Genomic DNA, 21,093 nt, shown 5'->3' on the forward strand with positions numbered 1-21,093 from the left:
TTATACCTGCCTTTCACTGAGGTCCCGAGACCAGCAGCGGTGTCTGTAAGACTCACAGCTCCTTGGTGGGGCTGTGTGACTCGGGCGCCCATACCCACAGGGGGTGGGGTGGGGAGAACCCAAGGCCCTCGCTGGCCCCCGAGGGGCAGTCTGGGCCCCCGCCCACTACACACCCCTCCTCATCCTCCTGATCTTGGCCTCGAGGCTCCATCACTAAAACAGAGGTAGGCCCAAGTCTCATTTCCAGTTTTTAATGTTTTTCTTATAAAACCCAAAGTATAAAACTGGCAGGGGAATGGAAAACAAATTCTGTACACTTTATATACATGAGGTCTGTGATTTTAAAGCCGTTGGGGAGAAAAAGGGAAGACATGGTCAAGGGCATGTCACGGGTCACGGATCCTGCAGGGCCCCCCCAGCCGGGGCTCCGACCACGGCTCCCGGTGATCTGGCCGTTCAGGCTAGGCGCACGGAGGGTGGGCGCGTGCAGGGGGTGGGCGAGGGAGCATCTGTGGTGGAGGGCGGGCGGCGGTGGGCCGGGCCTCTCTTCAGGTGTCCGTGTAGATGGAGGGGATGTGACTCAGGCAGTGGTCGAAGGCCCCATTGGGGAAGAAGCTGCAGTCCTCGGGGCCGCTGGGCACGACGTCCGCGGGGGGCTGTGGCGGCAGCGCAGGGGGGCACGGGGCCTCGGCCAGAGCCTCGTAGCCTGTGTAGGGCACAGGGTCCGGCTGGAGAACTCAGGGTTGATGGCTTGTTACTTTTTCCCAACTCCCAGATGCCACCCCCTGCCTAGTGTCCTCTCAGTGAGACCCGCTCTGAGCCCTCGGACCTTCCAGGTAAGGAGGGGCGGGGCTTGGCAGAAGGTGCCGCAGGCCTTGCATTTCCAATGGGCCCGGGGCAGCCGGTGAGGTAGACACAGGCTGGTTTGGGGGGTCCATTACCCAGCACTGTGTTGTGGGGCAGAATGTGGGGGCTGGGGGTGTAGGGGTGGCTTATCACAGGTCTTGTCTGCAGGGGCTGGTCCCCTCCTGGTGGAAGGACCCCAGCCCACCTACCCTTTCAGGTTCCTCTACCCCACCGAACACCAGAAACCCAAAGGAGAGACTGGTACTCCCTGGGCACTAAGGGCTCGGTGAAGCCTCATCTCATTGAAGCCTCACGACAACCCTGGGAGATGCGATTCATGGCCCCGTTGTAGCGCTGAAGAGGCGACTCAGAGAGGGCAACACACTTGCCCAGGTTCAGTGGGAGAGGTGTGCTTTGAACCCAGGTCTGTCTGACTCCAAGACACCTGGCCCTTCCACTGGACACCCTGTCTCCAGGTGGGGTCCTGCTCAGAGGCTCTCAACCTGGGAGGCGCCTGGAGAGGTCGCCTTGCCCAGGCCTCTGTGTCTGAACTGTTGTCACGAACTTCTGTAGCCTCAGGCACTTGGGCCTCAGTCTTCCCATCCGTGCAATGGAACCAGGCTGGACTATTCCCGAGGCCCCTTGGCCCCACCTTGTTCAGTCCAGCATGCCTATTCACAGCTTGGCAGAGGAGATGTGGGTAGCAGAGCAGGGCCTGGAATGGGTGCTAGATGCTGGGCTGCCACCAGGTAGCAGGGGTGAAGGAGGCCAGGAGAACCCCTGCCTTGGTGGGAGGGCATAGGACCCCTCTTGACCCCTCAGAACCACTTATTTCAGGCCTGGCTGCTAAACCAAGCAATCCCACCTTGGGCTGGCGGGGGGCTGGGTGGGGGCTGGGTGGGACCTGGCCCGGTGAGAGCTAGCAGTGCTGGGGACAGTGGCCGGTGCCCACTCACACACCAATCCAGGTGCATGCAAACGTGGAACATGCCCACCCTGTGACTGGGTACACATCTGCCTGCGGTGCGTGTGTGACATGACCACCACAGACATACTTACACTGTCCTTGAACACAGTCTGTGCACACAGATGGGGTCACAGGATGGGGACGGACACAGGTGTGCACACAGACGGGGCATGAACATCAGCACAAGCACAATGTGAGCACACGTGTGCAGTCACAAGCACGTGCGCCCTGCCAGTGCCTCACACACTCATGGGGCTCACGCTGCCCGGACTCGCCCCGCTGGCCCCACGTGTGCGTGCACACGGCCGTGTTCCTCAGACCAGGAAGAAAGAGCATGCGCAGACATAGGGGCATGTGTGTGAACAGGAAGCAGGGACCCATGGTTTTGCGTGTGCTCGTCCGTGGCCTCGGTGCTTGGCCTCGGTGCTTGTCCCCGTCTTTACATCTCCACCCCCAGCTGCACACGCCCAGAGCTGCCCACTGGCCCCTGGCCCAGGGCTGATCTAGGTGGGGCTGGGCTTGGAGCACTCAGGGCAGGGCCGTCCCACCTATCTGGGTCCCTGCTCTGACTGGGACTGGCCCTGCTCTGAGCCTCACTCTGCCCCGGGCCTTGCACAGCCTTCCCCGCTCACAGGCTTCTCCGCCCCAGCCAAGGGCCCTGCCCGGGGAAGGCCTGGGGCCCTGTGGGGGCACAGAAGCAGCACAAGAACAAGCATTACCGCCGGGCCCTGTCCCTTCCTAGCAATGTGGCCCTTCTGGGCCTCGGTTTCCTCTCTGTTACATGGAGATCAGCATCTGTCTCAGGCTCTGCTGGATCCTCAGGTCTGTGACCGTGCTGGCACACAGTAGGTGTGCAGTGAATATTCAAAGGGCACATCACCTGACTGTGAGCTCCAGTCTGATTCTTGTCTGTGCCTGCAGGCACCTGCTGGAATCTGGGCACGAACAAGCTGTGTGAGACTGTGGAGGCAGGCGGGGCGCACCTCCCTATTCTGCCGCCTCCTGGGGCCTCTGAGCCTATAACTTCATCTCTGTCAAGTGGGAGTGACCCTGACTCATGGGGCTGTCCCAAGGCTGCGGGACAACACGCATAAAGCACTCAGCACAGGGCTGGGCCTTGGTGGGCATTCAGGGAAGGGAGTCACGCAGGTGGGGCTTACCTGTGGCAGGTAAAGGTGCACTGAGGCTGTGGTAACCATTGGGCCGCAGGGGGTTGAAACCATGGGCTTCCCCAGCCAGTCCGTCCCCACCGACTGCTGGCTCGGCCACGCGGTAGCAGTCGCCGTAGGGGAAGCAATTCTGAATGGAGTGGAAACTGCCCTGGTACCCTGCGGAGGGAGGCGGCAGGGCCGTGTTAACGAAGGGGAAGTGCCTGGGGCCCCCACACTGTCCTGTCCAGGCATGGTGGTGGGTATGACGGAGAAGGGGGCCCCAGGGTGCAAAGGGGGCCGGGGGCCTGGGCCCCTCTCACACCCCTGCCCTGCACCAGAGGGAGTGGGTAACACGGCCTCATGTGGCTGCACCTGCCTCAAGTCATTTGTGGCGATGACAGTGCTCTGGGGAGAGGGACAATTGGCCCTCCACCCCTCCGCCTCTGAGACACCCAATCACACTTCTCTCCCTCCAGGCAGCAGGCTGTTCCCTGCCACTGCCGATGCAGTTCCCTCCTGTGAGGGCCTTCAATGCCTTATCGATGGAATGAACTCTTTTCCACCCTCAGGAAGAATTTCCTCCAGGAAGTGCCCCTGACTAGGCATGTTGGTCCCCTGACTCCGGCTTCTCCCAGGGTGGCCCTCCGTGCCTGCTGTCACTCCGCTGCCCACCTGCTCCCCCCAGGGCAGTGTCCCATACCCCTTGTGTGCCCCAGCAGGCATTGGCGTGTGTACAGGAGAGGCCCCCAGACTGAGCTTACCTTGCGGGCTGGGCAGAGGCGGGGGTGGAGGACTCTGGAAGGGCGGGTAGGGTGGCTTGCTGGGGAGCGTGGGGAAGGACTGGCCCCCTGGAGAATGGCTCTGGGAGGATGGTGGCAACGGCGGTGGCCCAAGCCCCTTCAGTGGGCTGACCATGGGTGAGAGGAGGCCGGGACCCAACCTGGAGAACAGGGACAGCTGTGAGCAGGAGAGACTCTGGGAGAGATGAGGGCCAGAGGCGTGGCTACCACTGCTTACTTCCCTCCAGCAATGGGGGGCTCACTAGCTGGCCTGCTCTAACTTGCAACAGTGCAGTTAGAAGAGAAAGGTTTAATGTCTATGTTCAAACTGTAATTAAATTTTTAAAATGTTGTAAAGTATTAGAGCCCCGAAGGAATCAGTGAAGCAAAACTTCCACCTGGTATTTAGGACTGACAGCAAGGAACACGGTGATACAACCCCTGGGGTTGGCAGAACTGCATTTAAAACCCCGTTGGTTCTCACCGGCCACGTGACTTCGGGCAAGATGCTAAATGTCTCTGAGCCTTGGTTTCCTTGCCGAGTTCTCTCCCTGACACACGGCAGCTCTCACTACCCAGGGCTGCCTCCCAGCCTCCCCTGCTGGTCAGACCCTGACTGGGCGTGCCACTCTGGCGCCTGGAGGACGAGCCCGGGGGCAGCCCCTCCGCCAGAGAGCAGCCCGAGGCACAGGCAGCCACCGTTCAGGGAGTGCCTGTGCGAGAGGTTCTTGTGTCCTCCTCACAGGTCAGAAAACCAAGTTCAGAGAGGCTGCCCTCCATGAGTCCGGCCACACAGCACTGACACGCAGTCATGGTGGAGGGTAAAGTAAATAAAGCGATGCAGACTAAGGACCGGTGTGGGGTCAATACGTTCTCAGCCACTCTGTGCATCATCGCCGAGACGAAGGGAAGGAAAACCGGCAGGTAGGTCTGATGTCCGAGGTGGCCTTCCCTGACCTGCCCATTGTGCCTTTGGTGGCCTCTGTCTCCGTCCCCGGCCACCTTTCCTCCACTTGGATCTATCCGTCCTGCGATGGGGCCTTCACCGCCCCCACTGAGGGGGCCACCCACCCAGACCACATGCCCCCGTAGACCAGGCGGCGGCCTGTTCACAGGGCCCAAAATGAGCTCCGCCGGACCAGGGGGCTCGCGGGGGCGGGCTCTCGTCCACGCATACAGAGGGAGGGGGAGCGTGAGAGCTCGGTCTCCATTTTCTGGTTTGCAATTGTGGATTTGTCGGGCCATCGATTAAAATACACGGCAAATTCAATGTCACAGCTCCAGGTGACCTTGGCAGGCGAGGCGTGTTCCCCTGGCCCACCCTCCAAGGCACGCGGTATTAACGGGACAGATCAGCGCCTCTCCGAGGAAGCAGGACTGTCTTGAAATGGGGAGCGGGGGTTGGGGGAGAGCTCAGTGGGCTCCATGCCCGTGGCTCCGCCGGGTCCCTCGCTGCTCCCTCCAGCCTGGGCACCTGCCGTCTCTGCCCCTCCACTGCGCGGTCACCACCCACACGTCTGGGCCCCCACCACCGTGTGTGCTCTGAAGGCAGCAGAAGGAGGCACTCCGCACCGCGTCCCGGCTCCCTAGCCCAGCATCTAACACCCTGCAGGCTCGCTTCAGCCTCCTGGAGCAAACGAACTGAATCCTCATCAAGGTGCCATGAATGAATCATCACTACTGACTACCCTAACATTTTTAGGCCTGTCTCAGGGGCCTTGGGGTGGGCCAGGGTCTTCTGCCTCGCTTCGTAAATGGTGGGGGGCTGCACACAAGCCGCGGGCCCTCATAGCCCGTTCTCCTGGCCGAGGCCAGGCAGAGGTGTGGCCAGGAGGGGAGACCCTCCTTCGGGCCTGCTGGGTGGTGTCCACCTGCCTTATGACCCTCCCAGCCTGGCACCCACCACGCTCCACCTCTGGCCTGGTGTCCTGCCAGCCCTGCCTGTCGGGAGGGCCAGGTCTCGGTCCCCTCAGTCCCACGGCGCTCAGCCCTGGGCCTGGCCCCCAGCAAACAGCTGATAAATACGGACAAACTGGTTTCTAAATTGTCCAGCTACAATACCCAGAGAGCAACGGCACTGCAGAATTAAGGAGAGCCCAATCTGAAGGGGAAAAAACATGCATTTCCAGAGTTTGTTTTTCCTGTCTCAAACCTGCCATACACTCACATTTGCCACCTTCGCAGCCAGTGAAATTAAACAGAACGCAGCCCTCTCGCAGCCGACGTGAGGGCTGAGCTTGCGCGGCTCTACCTGCGCCCTTTAAAGGGAAGAAAGCTCATCTGGAGCGCCTCTTCTGAGTCATGCAAATGACTCCTAAATCAAATATTTTTGCTCCAATTGGAACCTATAAAAATTAATATAAAACCTCACTGGCCTGGCAGACTTAGGGCTTCATACCTCGTACAGGGTTGGGGTAAAATACCACCCTATTCGGCGTCTTCTCTGAGCCAGAATAAATACATTTGGTCATGAAGTCAGGCCCTCTTAGCATATTTTCGAGTGAATCAGATAATTCTGTCAAGCTATTTAAACGTCCCAGCAAACCACTGGGGAGCCGCGAGTGGCCTTCCCTGTTGACTTTGGCTGGAAGGGGAGGCTGAAGGCCTGCCCCACCCCCTTCTCAGGGGCTGAAAAAAGAAACCCATTCAGGCTGGGCCGGGTGTCAGGCGTGAGGGCCCCTCTGTCCCGCAGCCCGGAGGAGCCGGGGCGCCTGGCAGTTGGGATGACTCGCGCCCCGGCTCCTGCAGGCACGGGTGGGCGGGCGAGCCGGGGGTCCGTCTCGATCTTGTCATCACTCTGCCTCTCGTGGCAGGAATTCTTGACGGGCACTTACGCAGGCGGCAGGCAGGTGATGAATGAGGCAGAGCAGAGTGCACAAGCCCAAGTGGGGAAAGGCCTCGGTGGTTTATTTTTCTTTGGTTGGAGATGTTTGGGGCTGGCTGGTGGGTGAGCAGGTGGCCAGAGCCAGTGGGTGGGGGGCGGGTGTCCATGGAAGCTGTACCAGGTGACACATGTGGAGTCGGGCACAAGCGGGCTCTCACTGCTTTCCTCCAGGAGGGGACTGTCACGCTCGCTTTACCGAGGGGGACATCAGGCTTGGTTTTCTGGGTTCCCCTTGCACCCTGTCAGGCTGCCTCTTTGTGGCTCTCCACGGCCTGCCCACCACCGCCGCCCCTGCTCCCTGAACCCATGAACGGCACCTCTGCCCACCCACGGGCCCCCCCCCCCCCATGGCCCCTCCCCTCTCTGCCAGCCAGAGTTTCCCTAAGTCCTTCATGTTCCAAGTCACTAATGCCTTCTGGGGGTTCTTCCTGCCCGCGCACCAGCCCTGGCTCAGGCTGGCACCCACCCTCCATTCAACGCTGCCCCCGGTGATCCTGGCCCTCCTGCAGGCCTCGAATTTGCGTCCCCAAGCCTGACCATGTGACGGCTCAGAGTTCCATCACAGGCCTCCTGACCTGGCCCTGGCGACCTCTCTCCAGAGCCTGTCACTGCACGTGCAGATTCCAGTTTCTAGAACACACCAGGCTCCCACCACGCCTGCCTCCACTCCTGCTTCCTCCCAACCTCTCCACTCAGCCAACTCCTACTTAACCGTGGAGGTCCGGCTTGGCATCCCCTCCAGGAAGCTTCTCCTGCCACCCTCCCCTTCCGTACTGGGCTCTCCTCCGGGCTTCCCCTTTCTTCTGCTGCCTTCCCTCGGAGCACATCTGTGTCATCAACCCCTGCAGGCCTGTCCCTCTCCCCCCCTCACGGGGAGCTTCCCCAGGGCTGGGGTCGTGCATGGCACAGGCCTGCCCACACCAGGACCTTCGCTGGACTTTGAATAAAGGAGGAGCAGAGTTAGGGGCCATGGATGACAAATCTGGTGAGAAAGCCAGGTGGGCCCCAGGCAGAGGCAAGCTGAGGCTTTGCTTGGGGCGGAGGACAGCTCTGGAGATAGGCCTCGGGGGCAAATCTGGTCAATCCTGCTGGCGGTAAGTGGAGGTGGCAGGGAGGGCAGGAGGCAGGGCAAGGAAACCGATTTTGGCAGCATGAGCGGCTGGCAATTAGCACATTCACCATTTCCAGCCAATTAAGTGACCACAATGGGAACCACATTGAATGCAGGAAGAGGCCACCCCTCCCTGCAGTGATCCCACAGCGAGGGCTCCTGGACAGCCCTGCCGGCCTGGCAGTGGGGCACAGCTGCAGTGGCGGAGTAGGGGTGAGGCCCAGGTGGGCATCTCTGGAGTGGGTGGTGGGCAGTCTGCTCACCATATGCACAGCGTGAGACAAGGAGAAGCCAGAGCATGGCTCCTGAGGGGGCCTGGGTGTGGCGGCCCGGAATGCAGGGGTCGGGTGAGGACACAGCGTCCCCTGGCCCCCCCTCCACAGGAGAGGGGAGGGTACTCGAGGTGAGGAGTCGAGAAGCCCAGGGGCCAGTGCCATCTACCAGGTAGGGTTGCCGTGAGGCCCCAGTGAAACCGTGCACAGAAGGAGTCTGGTACAGACGCGGCACCTGGTTAAGTGCCGCCTAAATGCTGGCTATTTGCATGATCAGTAACAACCATTTAGTGTGAGGGACGCCTGCCCTCCTCTGCCTCCCATGCAGGTCCCTGTTTAGCGTCCTGCAGGAGGGCTGGCTTGCTGTACGTACCCGTCCCTGGTGCTCTCAGCCGTGGGCAGAGGGGACAGATGGTGGGGACCTGTGGTGGCGTCCAGTGGGTGGTGCCTGGAAGGGACATCGTGCGTGGGGGGCAGAATGCCTGATGCGAGCCCATTATGGGGGGTGACGGAGCCAGGATACACACCTGCAGGGAAGCAAACAAATATCGCTGGGCTTCCGCCACTCTCTAGAGATGGCTGTGGGCGACCCGGGAGCAGCGCGCCTGCCTACAAGAAAGACAAGACGGGGAGCCAGCAACATTGTGTTAGCAGAGGATCAGGGACCAAACGGCGACATGACGGCTGTACTCCTTGCCTGTGCCTGGGCCGAAGGGCTGCGTGCAGAGCCGAGGTCCCCCCGACCGACTGCAGAGGCCAGGCGCGGGGCCGTCAGAGGCGTGGGGCAGTCAGGCCCCGTGGGGGTGTGTGTGTCTTGATCGGGATGAGGGGACTGTATGAAAAGGCTGCCTCAGATCTCTGGGGCTGTTCTGGGAAAGACGAGGCTGGCTTTGTGTATCTGTGTAGCCCCAGAGGCAGACAGGGACCCTGGACGGAGAGGAGCAGACTCTGGGCTCGGCTGTGTACCCTCCGACAGGCCACGCTGCAGCAGGGTAATGGGCTGCCACTGGGAATAATGAACGGGTTGTCAGCCTGGAGATGGGCGAGCAGACCCCGGATGTCCACTGTGAGGCGCCCCAGAGAGAGCATGGCCGAGCTGGTGGATGGCAGGCTGGCCTGGGAGACCTCCGAGAAAGGACGTCACAGGGGGCTGTACACCGTACCGGCGTCCCACCCGGGGACAGCGGTCAGTCAGCTGTGCTCTCGTCTCAGATTCTGGAACCCCCACGGTTTGGTGTCACCTCTTCTCGCCTTTTACCCCAACAGTCTCACCTTCGTGGGGAGAGTCAGTGGGTGAATGAATCAGATGGGCTCTAGGTCATCAGGTGCCGCCCCAGCGGCCCGGCTGAGGGTCTGAGTGTAGCTGCTGAGTGCAGTGGTTCACTGAGAGACCCCAGCTGGAAAGGAGAATGAACCCCTCTGGGACCGGAGCCTGAGATGGACAGAGAGAGGGCTGCACATTTTTGACATCCCTATTTTATCTGAAAAAAATGGGGCCAGCTTCGCACTCTCTTTTTAACCTGGCCATCTTTATTTGAATTTTAGTAGAAACTGGCATCATTTTCCCAGAAATCAGCTCATCAAGTCGATGCCCTGGGAGGACTCTCTGGACCTGGGGGTCAGGCCCACAGCTGCGTTGATGTGTCCACTCCAACTGGTCCGAGCTCACCCTGGGCCAGCTGTTACATCTCAAACATCATTCTGGTCATCATGGAGCCACATGCAAGGCTTTTTATCACCTCCTGAGGACCTCCTGAGAACACATCACACTCTTTCATGCATGGGGTGAAGGATGGACTTTTACCTCCTCAGGTGTTTCGGGCTCCAAGGCTCGCCCATCCCGGGCTGGCCCTGACGGCCCAGGCCTGCAGTCCAGGGTGCTACTGCAAGGAACTGAGCAGGGCTATGGCAGGGATGGGCAGCTCAGCGCCTTAGATGGCATGGCAGGGAGCAACGGAAGTGAAACTGTGTAGGTGACAACAGGGAGCAGTGGGGACAGTGGCAAAGTGGAGACTGTGCCTCTTACGGCCTTTCCAGTGAAACTGTTCAAAAACAGAACAAAAATGAAATACTGTGCCTCTGAGACCAAACAGTTTACACCCCCAGGCCTGGAGCTGGGGCAGCAGACATCCCAGGGATGGCTACGCTAGCTGGCATTCTGCACTCTCAATGGATGTGTATAATTAGTACCAGTTACTGTTAATTAAGAATATACTATGTGTGAGCTATTTTTCCACACTCTTTTCCACATTATGTTTAACCATCTCAACAACTGTCAATAGGGGGAGATAATATGATCCCATTTTAAGATGAAGAAACTAAGTCTTAAGAACTTTCATGATTTGCTGAAAGTTACACAGTGGGCAGCTAATCAGGGCTCCTGAGTAATACAAAAGGAAGTCCACTGAAAGCCGGCCCAGGAAACGGCCCGGGGCTCCAGACCAGGTTATGGCCTGGGTGTCTGGCTCGAGGCCTCTGGTTCAGGCTTCGTGTGGGCTGGCTGGGACACCCCAGGGCTCCGAATGGGTTCCGGAGGGCCCTCTGCCTCTGGGCCCCAGTCCTTACCCCTGCCTGGCTGAGGGACCTCCGCTCACCTGACAGCACTGCCTGCCTGCCCACCCCATCCACTGCTCCCTCGGCCACCCCAGTTTGGGGGCCTGGCAGCTCGGGAAGCCTAGAGTCCTTATAAATCCTGCCACCTCTCCCTCAGCCGTGCTGACCACATGCCTCTCAAGTCCTCACTGCCGTGAGTCGGCCGGAGGAGGCCTGCCAGGGAAGCTGCTGAGGGCTTCCTGTGCAGACAGCAGGTCCTTCCCGATGGGACACAAGCGCAAGAGAGCTTCCTAGGGTCAGACGATGAAAGTTCAATGTCACCCTCACCAGCTCCTCCCTCGCCCCCGCCCCTCTGTTCAGGACTCTTCCACCCTAACACTGCTCGAATCTTCCCCTGCTCTCCCCAGCCTGTGCTCTGTCGGTCCAGGTCTCCGTCTGTCCCGTCCCCTGAGGACGGACACACGGTGGGCGTCTGAGTGTGTGAACGGGGCTTGTTGTGCGTGTGAACAGACAGTGGGTGGAAATGAGGGAATCACGGCACCTGAAGGGGCAGCGAGAGTGGAGACACCACGGGGCCTGCCAGCCTCTCTCCACACGTCCCACTTTGGGCTGTAACCCGGCATCATCGACCACCAGCTGCGAGCACTTCGCCTCCAGCCTCGACATCTGTCCCCAGCTGTGCCTCAGGCGTGCACCCGGCGGCCCACAGCAGAGTCTGGCGGCCGAAGCCTAGGAGAAAGCCTCTCGAGGTCAGGGACCAGCATGGGGCCTGGCACACAGTAGGTGCTCAGTTTGGCCAAGTGTAGCCTTAGCAGCAGCAAGGCAGACTAGTCCGTTAAGGGCACAGCCAGCGAGCAGGTGGCCTGGGCCCAGATCGGGCCTCTGCATCTTCCTGGTTGTGGAACCTCAGCAAAAGTGGCCTGACTGCTCAGAAACCAAGGCCCCTTGTCCGGAAGGGGAGGGCACACCAGCCGGTGCTGCTGGAGGGCTGTGCTGGTTGCAGCAGGTCCTGCACACGCCCAATCTGTGTCTGCTGTGGCGTTACCCGGAGACGGGTAAGTAAATAGTGACTCTTCTCATTCACCACGAGCCACAACGATAACAATGGTGATGACACAGTCATCAGTCACACTGGGTCTGTATAAGTGATCTCATCCACAATCACCATTGGTCATCACAGAAGGTCATCACAGAAGGTCAGCAGCTCACGGCAGGAAGACACCGCTTACGCCATGTCTGAGCGGGCTGGGCCTGTGTGCTCGGCCCGCGCCGCCTCACCCATGCTGCTGCCTCAGTGCCTCTGCTTCTCACTTGCGGCCCGGGCTCCCGGGGGGCTGACCGAGTGGATGTTTGCAAAGTGACCGGCCCAACCGAGTGCTCAAGAGGTGGTCATCGCCGGCCCTGGCCCCTCTCCCTGAGACAAGCCCTGGGCTGGCAGCTTGGGGAAGAAGCTTCCCACCTGGATCTGCTAAGGACCCGACCACTTCTGATGGTCTCGGGTCCGTCCTCCTCCGGCCCAGGCCTGAGTCCCCCCCGGGGTGAAGATGGAGGGCCCGCAGGACCTCTGCTGCAGGGCAGCCATTGCTAACAGTCCCAGCCCTCTTTCCTTCTGAGCCTCAGAACCCTGCTCAGCACAGAGTGCCACGTAGCAAACCTTCATTGCGGGGCTGGGTCATCCCTAAGGCACCTTCTCGCCCTGCTATTTCAGCACCTCTGGCCCCGTGAGAAGCAGCCGCTGGCTAGAGGGAGAAGGGCGTGGACCCACCCTCCTGGGGGTGCTCGCCCTGGAGGGCTTGCCTGCGCTCACACCCAGAGGACGGGTGAACACCTCCTCTTCCCAAGGCCATTTTAAGTGCTTTGGCAGTTTTAAATCTGCTGCTACTTCAATGCTGAGAGGAAAGAATAAGAAATTGGAAAATAAAAAATGTTTAAAATGGTTGGAGTAATTCAAGAAATCCCAGAGGGTGGGAAGAGCTTTCTGCTCCGATACTGCGGTTTCTTTGCGGGGAGGAGGGAGAGAGCAACTTCGTCAGCTGGAATCCACAGGCCGCGGTGCCCTGATCCAGGCCGGATTCCTAGGCCAAGCAGCCAGAACTATTGGGCCTGAGACGGGCCCCGTGGCTGTGGCAGTGGCCGGGACGGACAGGCTGCCTTGGCTGGACCAGAGGCTCAGAGGGTCTGGCTGGATGGGCCTTCAGGGGCCCAGGGGTTTGCGGGGGTGTCTCTGGGCCACAGAGTTTAGCGCACGAGGCGGAGGTGGTTATGGCCAAGTTGCTCACCCTCGCAGAGCCTAGGTTTTCTCCTCTGAGGCGAGGAACGATGGTGCGGAGTCCACGGGGCCAAGCTGAGGCCCAGGCCTGAACCCCAAGGCAGGCCCTGAAGGAAGTGAAGGAGCTGCCTCAGCGACGAGGAAGAGGCAGGGAGGGGGCCGGCGAGGTGTGAACGGAGGCTGGGAGGAAGGAGGGAGCACAGCCCATCCGGGGAACTGCGCCCAACGTGCCAACAAGGGTGGGCCAGGAGGCCTCCACGACTGCCTAGGCCCTGCCCAGCCCCGACTTCAGCCCATGGGCCATGGGGAGCCCCAGAAGAGTGTGACGGAGGGCATCCTTCCGCAAGTCTTGCTGACGAGAGCCCCCTGTCTTCATGCGGGGCGGGGCGGGGTGGCGGGAAAAGGGCCCTCCAGGCGTCGGCCGGGCCCTGCCTCCAGGCCTGCCTACCTGGGAGCAGCTCCTGGCGCAAGGTTCGGCCTCCCTTCCCGTCGCCGTCAGCCAGCTGTGTGGATGCCTGGAGCTGCTGCAGGGCCAGACACTCGGTCAGGACGTCGGCCTCAGGGTCTGGGCCCGCGTGCAGCTGGGGAGCAAGCACAGGGACAGAGAGGCGTTGTCAGCACGAGGCCACCTGTCCTCCAGCGACCCTGGCTTTAGGGGGCAGGGCGGGAAGGGCAGTGGCCCTAGGGCAGGCCCTTCACCTCACGGTGCCTCAGGTCCCTCCTTTGTAAAACGGAGCCCATCATGTGCCTTGTGAAGGTGGCGTCAGTTCAGGTGGGAGCAGCAGATGCTAAGATGAGATTGGACGTGCAGGGATTTTAAGGGGAACATTTATATTAGAGTGATGGGCAGGCCGAGAGGCCATGGGACCACGTGGCCAGTCTGACCCCACGGGAAGGAGGGAGGGAAAGGAGGTTGGTGGGTGGCCAGAGGGTCCTCAGGGAGCCAAAGTCTGCTGGCTGTCAGTAGGGGGGAGTCCTATGTCTGTCTCCCGGGAAGGGGTCTTGCCTCAGCACGCCTGCAGGCCCTGCCTCACTCAGCCCCTGGCTCACACGGCCGGCAGGAGGCATGGCCTCAGCACAGACATTAGGGTGGGCGTCATAGGCAGCAGCTGGGGCCCCCCACAGGCAGCTGGAGGTCTGTGAGGCCTGTTCTTGTGGCTGTCGCAGAGGTGAGTGGATGCGGTGGGAGGAAAACACAGTAAACACACAGAGTCTTCCCCTCCTTCCTGCACTAGCCCCTACCAGCTTTCTCCTGGCACAGGTGCAGCAGAAATAGGTACAGGGCTAGGGACAGAAGACCTGGGTTCAAATCCCACTCCATCTCCTCTTACTCCCCATGTGACATTGGACAAAAAACCTCTCTGGCTCTCCACCCCACGGCCTGGGATAACAATAAGCCCCTGACCCCAGGCTGCCATGAGGAGTAACCAGTGATGGGCGCGAAGAAGCTCGTTGAATGTGCTGTGTGAAGGGCTGGCTGCTGCCAGCTGGCCAGGTCTCACGCGGTCCCAGGACAGTGGGCACGCTCACTCAGCACGAGGCTGGGCTGGCAAATCTTCAGCCAGTAAACTTCAGCTGTCCCTTAAAGACAGACTAGAGCCTGTCACATCGGAAAGTCTTCACCGCTACCAATGGGGCTAGACGGGGTCAGGGAGGGGCTGACGGGGGCCCTGGGAACAGTGGGTGATGAGGGGCACGCACCTGGGTGGGAAGGACCCCTCTCCCAGGGAAATCCCGAAGCCTGACTATTGCAGCCCTGAAGCAGACTCATCTAAATCCTTGTTTTACTCGGGACAAAACCAACCCATAGAAGGCGAGAGCCTTGTCTCATGTCACACAGCAGCTGAGGGTCGGCCCCAAGGGTTTTTCCACCCTCTTGGGCCAGGAGGGCAGCACCCAGGCTTGGGGCAGGCATACCCAGCCTCCCATGGGCTTGCAGCTCCCTGACCCAGCAGCTGTTTTCCATGTAAATTAAGTTTCTGGCAAAAGAGGGCCAAGGCATGCCTTGCAGACCGCAATGTCGATCGGATTAGGAGCAGCAGGAGAGGAGAATTAAGGAAGAAAAGCATTTCTAATTCTCTCTGAAACGCAGCAGGGCTGCCAAGGAGCTGTCATAATACAAGGGTCGCTTTACCCAGAAAGATACATCATCCCCGATGGCTCTTAATGGATGCTTATTGTTGGGAAGTTTGCAGATCTGCGGCTCCAGGTCCCTGGGGCTCAGCATGAGCCAAGCATGGGGCCTGGGAAAACCAGGGCAGGATTCTGGTCCTCGGGCACCGGTCCGCTGGGGACAGAAGCATCCCTGGCATGGAGCCTGGGCTATTCCCTCCCTGTGCCCCCTCAGGCCCCTCAACCTGAGGGTGGTGGAGAGAGCTCAGGCCCTAAAGGCAGCTGTGTCTGGGATGGGGCCTGGCTCTGTCACTTCCCTGCTGCACCGCTCTGGGCAGGCTGGGCAGACTGGCAAGCTCTCCGAGCCTCAGTTCCTCCACCGCTACAATGGGAAAAAATAGTGCTACTCCCTCCAGTTACAGAGGGGACTAGGAAGGTAGTCAGTGAAGCCTCAGACACAGGGCCGAGGTTAAGGCTCGGCCCTCCATCCTCAGGGTTGTGGTGTTTTTACCAGCGAGCTCACGGCGCCTGCTCTGACCGTGTCCCTCTGCTCTGCTGCCTGCAGGATGAAGACCAGTCTCAAACCTGGCTGTCTCCCCACCATTGTCTTTCCCCCAGAAGCCTGCTTGCTCTGGCACCCGATCTTTGCATCCCCCATCCCCCGAGGATAAAGTGGTCTGCTCGGCCTTTCTCTGCTTTATTCACAGCCGTCTCCCCAGTTGTTTAAACAGTGCTTGGAGGACAGGGGGTATTCCATAAATCTTACTGGCCAAGTCAATGGACTCCTCCCCCTCTGTCCTCCTCTGCCATGCCAGTGCCCCTGCACTGGGCCCTGATGTTTCTCTTCACCCCCATGCCCTCCCTGGCACTTAAGCATGCCCAGTCCCATGGCCCCAGTGGCCCTCCAGGGCTGCGGGTCAAACCCAGCCAGGTCGCCTCTCCCCCGAGCAGCAGCCCCACCCCTCCCATTGCACTGAGTCCCTTAGCAGCTCACATACTCCTTGTCCCAAACAGGACCGGCTTTCTCCTGCAAATCTGCTTCTTTCTTGAATTCTCTGTCCTGGTGACAGGACCACCATCCACCCTGCCCCTCAGAGTCTGACCCTGGTGCTCCTCTGCCACGCCCCCACCCTGCCCAGTGGTTGCCAAGCCTCATCCCTCCCTGCCTCCCTCCTGCTCTGCCGCACTCAGACCCCACCACCTCTCCCGCTCCCCAGCAGTGGCTTCCCTGCCCCGAATTTCCCTCCAACCACCCGCAAACCATTCTCCAAGCGGCCCCCAGAGCCTTCCTTCAAGGTGACGTGTCCCTCCTCTGCTTGAGACCCCTCGATGGCACCCACTGACCTCAGGACAGCCCAGACTCCGCGGCAGGGCTTCGGGCCTCTCACGCCCACCCCGCACCCCGCCCCTCCTCCCACCCACTGGCCCTCACACAGCGCTGCCGCTTCAGTCACTCTCTGGGATACACGCTCTGTCTTCACCCGCCCGACACCTTCTCCTTCTTTAAGACTCAAGGACAAAACGCACTACCTTCTGCTGACTTTCACCTTTGGGCCAAGCGCTGCTCCATACCCTTAACTCAGATTTACTCATTGAGTCCTCGTGACAACCCTTTAAAGCAAGTCCTTGATCACACACTCCCCGCCCCCCGCCCCGCCCTGCCCCACAGACAGCTGAGGGACGGGAAGAATAAAGGCGCCAAGAACCGTGCCCAAGGCTGCAGGGCGGTGGCAGTGAGCCCGGCAGGCTGGCTCCAGTGCACGCCGCTGAGCTGCCCTGCTCCTGGTGTCCTTCCTCCCACGCCCCTCCTGTCCCCGCGCACCTGTTCTCCGCACACCTCTACTGCAGCCGCTTTCCTGTCACCCTGAGGGAGCTCTTTGTGCCCACCTCTCAGCGCCCGGTCCCCGTGCAGGGTTTTCCTTTCTGCCTCTTCGAGGCCGAGGCAGCGCCTGGCACCAGGCATTCCGTAAGTGAGCTGCAGCGAGCGGGCAGATGCACGAGAGAGGAGCTGGGGGCCTGCCTGGCAGGCTGCGGGTGAGGAGGCCCACTAGGGGACGGGTGGGGGCAGATGATGGACGACGGACAGCAGCGTCCTCAGGTATGAAAGGGAGAACGTGCTCAAGGGGCGCGGGTGTCTGGCTCGACGCTGGGCGTGGGGCTGGGAGGCTGGGGTGGGGGGTCTAAGAGGCGACCCTGGGACACAGGCCATCTTACCTTCTTACGCACCTGCTGCTCTTTGGCTGAATGGGCCTTCACGTGCTTGCGGAGGGAGCTGGGGTCGGTGTAGCGCTTGGAGCAGCCAGGGATCTGACAGGCGTACGGCTTCTGCAACACCAGAGGGGCAGGGGTGGGGTGAGTGGGAGGCCACCTGCCAGGCCCAGGGGCCAGCTGCGTGGCCTGTGGTGGGGAGGAGCAGGCTGCAGGCACACGCCCTGTCCCCTCCTCCATGTCCCCGCCAGGAGGGGTCTTGACTCGGCCAGCCCTGCCCGCGGTTGTGGGAAGCTGTTTGGCCTGGTAACAAAGGAGGGGGCCCGTCTCTATTCCACCCTCACACTGGGACCCCAGGTAAGTCGCTTCTCCTTTCTGAGTCTCCCTTTTCTCGCCTGCTAAATGGGGCCCACAGGGATTCTCCCAGCTCAACACTAGCTCTGAGAAAGCTCACCCTTGGTAGCCCAGAGCAGCAGCAAAGCAGCAAGGGGGCAAGGAGTGAGCCCTTGGAGAGGAGGAGGAGGAGAAGAGGGGAGCAGAGCAGGACAGCATGGGGCAGGGGGCACGAACTTGGGGTCAGGCTGCAGGATGGCAGGCCCCCGGCTAGGAGCAGCCGAGCACCCCTGGCAGTGCTGCCAGGGTCCCCAGACAACGCTCTGGTCCTCGCCCCAACCACCACAGGATGCCAGACGGGAACTGCGTCTTGGGCACAGACCTGGGCGGCTGGGCATCTGCGCCCTTTGTGTCCCTTACCCTCGGGGCCCCTGTTGCTCTCCTGGAACAAATCCACGCCCACTGCCTCCCTCGGTTCCGCTTGGGCCCGCCCTGCTCTCCGTGCCTCCCCTCTCCCCTGGCACTCACAGAGCGGCCTCCTTCTCCCAGACCCCCCGTGACTCCCCGGCGCCCTGGATACGGCCGTCTCTGGCCAACGGAGGCCCTTTTGTGATGTGGGCCGTGTGTACGTCCTCACCTCTCCTCCTGCGCCTGCCTCAAGCTCTTACCATCTCCTCTCCAAGCCCTCCTCGAACCTTCTTCCCACCTCTCCCTGCTGTGCTTCCCATCCGCAGCGCTGTCCACCCCGCACTGCTGGGTCTGTCCAGGGTCCTGCTCCACCAGGTGGTGAGTCTTCCTCGGGGGAGGGTCCCTGGTTCCGTCCTCCCAGGCCCCAGGGACTGAGCCAGGGCTGGGGCTCCGTGGGTGTACCTGGACTCTGGGCTCTCCCACGTGGGCTTCCACAACACCCTGCCTGGGGACCGCAGGTGGGACTGGGCCTTGAAACCCTCCCCATCCCCCTTTCTGAACACCCACTGGTTTAGGTTCCTCGGGGGTCCCTGGCCTCCAGTCCCTGTAGGGTCAGGAGCATGTTTGGAGGGGGGTGGCACCTCTTGGATTGCAAGGGATGGCTGTGTCCCCGTCAGCTGTGCCCAGTGGAACTGTCCCCTAACTACAAGGTCACTCTGCCCTCTGGACTGAGGCGAGGTTGGTCGACCTGTCTCGGGGACCTCGTGGGCGTGGGGGGCGGTGCGGAAAGAGACAACCATACCTTGGTGCTGCCACGGAGAGTTGTCGGGTTAGAGAAACGGAGAGCAAAAAGAGAGAGACAGAGCAGTGAGAGGCTTGTCTCGCCGAAGGGAAGGAGTGGGGTGGGAGGGTACGCAGTGCTCCTCAGACCTGCCCCCAAACCACAGAGGCGCAGACAGACTCGCCTGCAGACAGACAGACATGCACGCAGGACCCCTCTCCCACAGGCTTGACCCCCACCCAACACACTCGCAGACACACACACACACACACACACAGAGCCCCTCTCATCCCATCCCAGTGCTCCCTCTCCCCCTCTCTCTATGGCTCTGCCCTGCCCCGGGCCCCGTCCCTTGGGGATGCTGAGAGAAATCCACACGCTTTTGTCAAAAAGCAAACAAACAGAGCTCTGAGTGTGCAGGCACACTTGCCCGGAAAGAGGGCACCAGGCCCATCTCCGTGTTTGTTTTTCCAGGGCCTGACGTGTGGAGAGCATTCCTCCGGCCTGGCTCCCCCACGAGCCCTCGGCGGACCCCGGGGGTGTCCCAGCAGCAGCCAAGTCCCAGGCCTGGAGTCCCAGCGCCGGCTCCAGCGCCTTCTCGCTAGCGAGGGCCCTGCTGGTCTCGGGCGAGGACGAGCCCGCACAGCCCCCCACTCGGAGCTCCAGCATGGCCCTCATGCACCGAGTGCCCCACACACAGGCCGGGCTCGAGGGCCTGCTGCGCCCGCCTTTCCGTCTCTCACCCACCCTGGGGGGCATTTCCACTTTGCAGGTGAGGAAATCAAGGTGGACGCTTTGCCCTCGATTTCCAAGCAAGAACGCCCATGGTGTCCTGCTAAGGTGCCTCCTCTCTGGCCCTGAACCATCCAGTGGAGTGGGCAAAGCAGAGAGCATCAGCCCCATCTTGCCAATGGGGAAACTGGCCACAGCAGGACAGTGGCCTATTTGGGGAGTAGGTGCCGTCAAGCCTTGAACCCTGCACTGAGCGCCGGAGACGTGGCCAGGTCTGGTCAGCACTCTGCCTGCGGGTCAGAGGGTGGAAAAGGACAGGCTCGCGTCACCGTCCTCCATTGAGGCCGGTTCCCATCTCTCTCTCGTAGGTGTTTGGGGAAACTGAGGCCCAGACAGGCCAGGTAGCATTCCTAGACATCTGCGACCAAGAGCAGGGCCAGGGTCAGGGCCCCGGCTGGTCTGTTCCGCCACTTCTCTGCCCGTGGATGGAATCCCATGTTCTCTGGTGCCAGAGGGGAGCCGGGGACACAACTGGGTTCCTTCTGGAAAACAAGGCCCAGAGTACACGGGGCTATGACCCTCTGGGCCTCTGAACCTCGGGTGCTGGGAAAGCAACCTAGCCTCTCCGAGCTGCCTGTGTGTGACGTCCATGTGGATGGGCGCCGCAGGGCTGGGCTTGGCCGCGGTGCCTCCCGGGCTGTACCAGGACCTTCTGGGGCAACGGAGGCCTGAGATAACCCTGCAGGCTCATGCTGGGCCTGACCTGACCTGACCCTGGAGCTCTGTTCACACACCAAGTGAGGGCCAGAGGCCTGTTGCTTTGGGCCTGGGGCCAGGAAATGCAGAACAGAGGGGAGAGAGGGTGTAAGACAGGGTGGGTGGCCCTGAGAGGCCTGGTGTTGCTGCTGCTGCCTGTGGCCACTGGGAGACGTGACCAGGGGGGCCTGGGCACAAACTGCCTCTCAGGGCCAGGGCTGGGCCCCAAGGGCAAAGGCTGGGCATATGAGAAGATAATGCAGGCAGGGATTGGTTAGCATACCGCCTCACTGTGTGTCCCTGACGCAGCGTGCCTGCGTTAGCGCAGCCTGATAGGGGGAGGTGGTGGCAGGGGTCGGGTTCAGGAGGGGGACAGGGCTCTTTCTTTGTACCCTCACCCCCTCTACTCAGCTGCACCGCTCCAGCGTGGCTGACATACCTGCTCTTCCAACACAGGCACCGGACTTGGAGTCGGACAGGCCCAAGTTGCATCCCTGCTCTGCCACTGATCAGCTGTGTGACAGCCGCTGACCACATAGGAGTCCCAGGTTCTTTGTTTGCAAAGTGTGGATAATGGTCCTACCTTGTGGGCTGTCACCAGGACTAAACTGGGCTAGGGTTGTGTGATTTGGGTTCGGGTTGGGGGAGATGTGTAGAACACTCTGCCCAGGGCCTCGCCTGGACCTGAACACGACCTCCCTGCTCTTTCCTGCCATCCCCTCAGGCCTCCCAGGCCCTCACCTGTGGAGTTCCCCAAACATCTGCAGAAAGAACGGAGACTGCGAGCCCAGACTCAGACTCTGTCCGCAGACCCGTCTTCTGTGGCTGTGGGGGCTGGGGTCCTGCCAGGCCAAGTTCCCCCCTCACACAGGCCCTGAAGATTGGTGTGAGGCCCACCTCTGAGGCAGCTCTCCCACTTTCCAGCTGAGCA

At 61.0% G+C, this 21,093-nt stretch overlaps 1 protein-coding gene across 2 annotated transcripts in view; it reads right to left on the reverse strand.

Moving 5' to 3' along the window:
* Nucleotides 1-235: 235 nt before the first annotated feature.
* Nucleotides 236-21,093, reverse strand: part of GLIS1 (GLIS family zinc finger 1) — a 208,813-nt gene continuing 187,955 nt past the window's right edge. Inside the window, exons 6-11 of one of the 2 annotated variants that reach the window (XM_036026122.1) lie at nucleotides 17,171-17,269; nucleotides 13,281-13,413; nucleotides 8,384-8,537; nucleotides 3,726-3,904; nucleotides 2,974-3,141; nucleotides 236-706 (exon numbers count right to left, since the gene is read on the reverse strand). In XM_036026122.1, coding sequence (XP_035882015.1) covers nucleotides 549-706; nucleotides 2,974-3,141; nucleotides 3,726-3,904; nucleotides 8,384-8,537; nucleotides 13,281-13,413; nucleotides 17,171-17,269 — 891 coding nt within the window. In that variant the 3' untranslated portion in view covers nucleotides 236-548. Of the gene's footprint in view, nucleotides 707-2,973; nucleotides 3,142-3,725; nucleotides 3,905-8,383; nucleotides 8,538-13,280; nucleotides 13,414-17,158; nucleotides 17,270-21,093 lie in introns of both variants that reach the window. The other variant, XM_028513096.2, reaches the window with a different exon arrangement.

This window comes from Phyllostomus discolor, chromosome 5 (genome assembly GCF_004126475.2).
Source record: "Phyllostomus discolor isolate MPI-MPIP mPhyDis1 chromosome 5, mPhyDis1.pri.v3, whole genome shotgun sequence".
In the NCBI taxonomy this organism is placed as follows: Eukaryota; Metazoa; Chordata; class Mammalia; order Chiroptera; family Phyllostomidae; genus Phyllostomus; species Phyllostomus discolor.